Source organism: Cornus florida, unplaced genomic scaffold, assembly GCF_030987335.1.
Source record: "Cornus florida cultivar Cherokee Brave unplaced genomic scaffold, ASM3098733v1 CherokeeBrave_3.0.0_Hap2_Chr06, whole genome shotgun sequence".
Lineage (NCBI taxonomy): Eukaryota > Viridiplantae > Streptophyta > Magnoliopsida > Cornales > Cornaceae > Cornus > Cornus florida.
In genome coordinates, this window is record NW_026775576.1 from 93199626 (window position 1) to 93203422 (window position 3797).

Sequence of the window (3797 nt, forward strand, 5' to 3'; positions counted from 1 at the left end):
ATTATACTTGGATCGACACCATCGTTCTGTTTATATTTAATTAGTTGCCAACGTCAAATCGTCAAATTAATATAATATAAAAATATTTAATTAATTATCTTTACATCCCTCAATTAGAATATACTGTTACAGATGAATCAAACTAATTATATATATTGATTTTGCTTGAGCTAATTGTTAAAGTCAAGCCAAGTTCAAACTCATTTGATAAATAAAATTCATCATGTTCATTAAAAGGCTTGATAAGGCTCGTTATTCATTACTCCTCTATTAAATACTGTTCCAATTTATAAGTTTTTTAAGTAAACATTTTTTCTGAATGGTTTCAACAATTGGAAGCAAATGAAATACTACTGAAATGAGCCGAATTCAAATATGACGAATATTTTTGAAGCCAAACAAGAATTGTCTTATACTAATTAAACTTAAGCTCGAAGTAATAGTCCAACAAGAGCTCAATTCAACTCGACTTGTCTTGGATCTGCCAAAACGAAAGTCTTACCACTTAATTTTACCACCATAATATCCGCACAAACCCAACATAATCCGAGACTACTAACCTCGGTCACTACTCACCTCGGCCACACCGAATTTCGGCGCATTTTAGTTTTGCCTCTTGTCCCACTTCCCGTATGTACTCTTTCTTATCGTATTCGGGCTACCACTATTAGACGCAGGTGGTGCGCACATCATAAACCTACGCCTCCTCCTCCTCTTCTTCTTCTCCTGCTGTTCTCCTCAAATCTCTCCCTATAAATCTCTGCATTCTGTGCGAGCCGTTCAACAGTTAAGTCTCTTCTTCATCCTTTCAATTCTACTGCTCTACTTGCTGCATTGTTGTTTTGAGTATGAGATCAGAACAAGTTTTGACAATGTGCCCTGTTTGGTGACAGAGAAAGAAGCTGAAAATTTGAGGGCTATATGTTTCATCATTTGGTACATGGCAACAAAACAGCACAATTGAGCCGTAATTAAACTACTTTATTCAGTTGAGGTTAGCTTTCTTCTCTTAATTTTGCTACATTTTCTCGGCAACCAAACGATTAGGTCTAGGGTTAATGTTTTTGCCTGTGTTTTTCATTAGTCCTGCAACTCAATACCTTTTGTTTTGTTTTTTCTTTTCTTTGGATCGGAGTTGAGAGATTACGTTGAAGAATTAGGTTTCACCTTCTGTGGTTTCTTTCTCACATTCATATGTTATGTAGTTCTCATAAGATTTCTGTCTCGCATATTTATACATTTGTTAATCTAATGTCTGTAGAATGTAATTGCATGAGAAAATATAGTTACTTGGTTGTATATTTGCAAATGGAATTATATAATTGACGTTTTGTTGTTAAATCTTTGATGCAGGACTTGCAATATATATTGAGTTCTTTTTTTTGGTTCAAATTTCTAGTGCAATGGGGGGTGAGACATTGATAGACTCGTGGTTTAGCAACTTGTGGAAAACTTCGCGTAAGAGCCGAGTGTCGGAGCCTCCAAGGGATGTAATTGGAATTTTAGCATTTGAAGTTGTGACTTTGATGTCTAAGGTGGTTCATTTATGGCAGTGTCTGAGTGACAAGCAGATTGTTGGGTTGAGAGAAAATATTGTAAACTCGCTTGGAATCCAAAAGCTTGTATCGGATGATGATGATTATCTTATGGATCTTGCTCTTGCTGAGATAATTGATAATTTGCGATGTGTGGCAAAAGCAGTGGCTAGGCTTGGGAACAGGTGTGTGGACCCTGTATATCACCATTTTGAACATGCTTTTGACGATCCATTTAAGATAGATCTTAATTGGTGTGGGTGGGAATATAGGTTGAAGAAGATGGAGAGGAAAGTCAGGAAAATGGAGAGATTTGTTGCGGTTACAGCACAATTGTGTCAAGAGATGGAAGTGCTGGCTGAGGTTGAGCAGAGTCTCAGGAGAATGCAGGGCAATGTTAATTTAAGTCAGGTGAAATTGCTTGAGTTTCATCAGAAGGTTATGTGGCAGCAGCAGGAGGTGAAACATCTACGAGAGATGTCCCCGTGGGTCAGGACATACGATTACACCGTTAGGCTTCTACTTAGATCCCTTTTCACAATAATCAGTAGGATCAAACATGTCTTTGGGATTAATCAAATGGCATCTGTTGAAGAAAACAGTAATCCTGAAGGTATAAATGCTGATTGTCTTCTTCGCAGCCATTCCATTTCCACTCTTATGCAATCCTTGGTTCATCCATCTGATAATAACCCAGACGGGTTCTTTTCTGGACGGCTTGGGAGATCAGTTTCAAATTTGGGGCTGACTACTGATAAAATTAGAACAAACAACAAGCAAAGCCAATCTTGTCACCTGTCATCTACCCTTTGTGGAAAGTCCTCCCAGTTGAAAACCAGACAATTGGTTCGTAGTGGACCTTTTAAAGGATGCATTCTGGGTGGCAGTGATTCTCATGTCGTGAAAAGCTGTGTGTCGACAAGCAGTGGCTCTTTGAGGTCAAGTGGTGTTTTTTCAAATGGCATTGATAGAACGAAAGACGCTAACATGGATTCTCTTTCTTACAGCAGCATATTTCACGCTAAAGTTTTCATTGTCAATTCCAAGCGGAAGTTGTTGAATGCACCAGCGTCTACTCTTGGTTATGCTGGTTTGGCTCTCCATTATGCAAATGTTATAATACTGATTGAGAAGCTAGCTTCGGCTCCTCACTTGATCTGCCTTGATGCAAGAGATGACCTATACAATATGTTACCCACCAGTGTCAGAACCTCTTTGAGAGTAAAGCTAAAGTTATTTGCCAAAACTTCAGCTTCATCTGTCCATGATGCTGCCCTTGCAGCAGAATGGAGTTTGGCATTGGCAAGAATATTAGAGTGGCTGGCTCCACTTGCTCATAACATGATAAGGTGGCATTCTGAGCGGAATTTCGAGAAGCAACATATGGTTTCTGGGATGAATGTACTTCTTGTCCAGACCCTCTACTTTGCAAATCAACCAAAGACAGAAGCTGCAATTACAGAACTTATCATGGGTCTAAATTACCTCTCGAGGTTTGGAAGAGAACTTAACGAAAAGGTGTTTTTGGAGTCTGCGTGTAGTAGAGCTTGTGATGATTTTTTGCTCCAAAGAGATAACATTACCTGTGGTGTGTGATTGATCACGAAAGTTCATGCACTATGTATTTGCTTGGTCAATAGCACAGTTTTTCACTCTTTTGGAATCTTTATTACTGTGAAAGCATTCTTCCAGCATATATAAGGTACCATATTGAGCACTTCGAACAAATTTTATTTTGTCTTTCCTTTCAGCCTTGTTGAGTTGGATTTAAGATTTTCAAATTTTGTACATATATATATATATAATGGATTAATTGAAATGAGGTTTTACAGACTTACAGTCGCTTCCTGTACCTTGTAAACCGTACTTTATCTTATACCAAAGATCTGAATAGCCTCTTGAAATGAAACCGTTCCGAACCACACATCTTTGAGCTATGCAAAAATGATGGAATCATCTTCCCCGAATTCTCTACAAAAAAATCAACAAGACCGAGGATTTCACACACACACACACAGATTGTTTTACCCAAAAGGATAGAAGATGGACTCGAGTACTTGTGTTGGACGTGGGTATGTATCCAAACATTGGACGTGTCGAATCCTCCAATATTAAGACACAGAGGCACTGCTAAATATTCATATTTTATAATAATTTTAGTTTAATTCTAGACTTAAATTATGTCATTATGTAACAATATAGGATTTTCAATCGTTCTGAAGTACCAATAGAATAAAATTAAATAATTGAATATGCTTTTTA

At 37.6% G+C, this 3797-nt stretch overlaps 1 protein-coding gene across 3 annotated transcripts; it reads left to right on the plus strand.

The window, feature by feature from the left end:
- Positions 1-676: 676 nt before the first annotated feature.
- LOC132312946 (protein PSK SIMULATOR 3-like) lies at positions 677-3204 on the plus strand. 3 transcript variants are annotated; one of them, XM_059811517.1, is made up of 3 exons: positions 677-786; positions 894-994; positions 1354-3204. In XM_059811517.1, exon 3 carries the CDS (start codon positions 1404-1406, stop codon positions 3129-3131), a length of 1728 nt encoding a protein of 575 aa, XP_059667500.1. In that variant the 5' UTR covers positions 677-786; positions 894-994; positions 1354-1403; the 3' UTR covers positions 3132-3204. The 3 variants fall into 3 exon arrangements, with proteins under 3 accessions (XP_059667500.1, XP_059667499.1, XP_059667501.1); XM_059811516.1 differs by lacking the exon at positions 677-786 and having other exon boundaries at positions 793-994; XM_059811518.1 differs by lacking the exon at positions 677-786 and having other exon boundaries at positions 793-994; positions 1400-3204.
- Positions 3205-3797: the final 593 nt, after the last annotated feature.

Coding starts and splice junctions, on each gene's coding strand:
- LOC132312946 (XM_059811517.1), top strand. CDS start 1,404: ATGGGGGGTGAGACATTGATAGACTCGTGGTTTAGCAACTTGTGGAAA.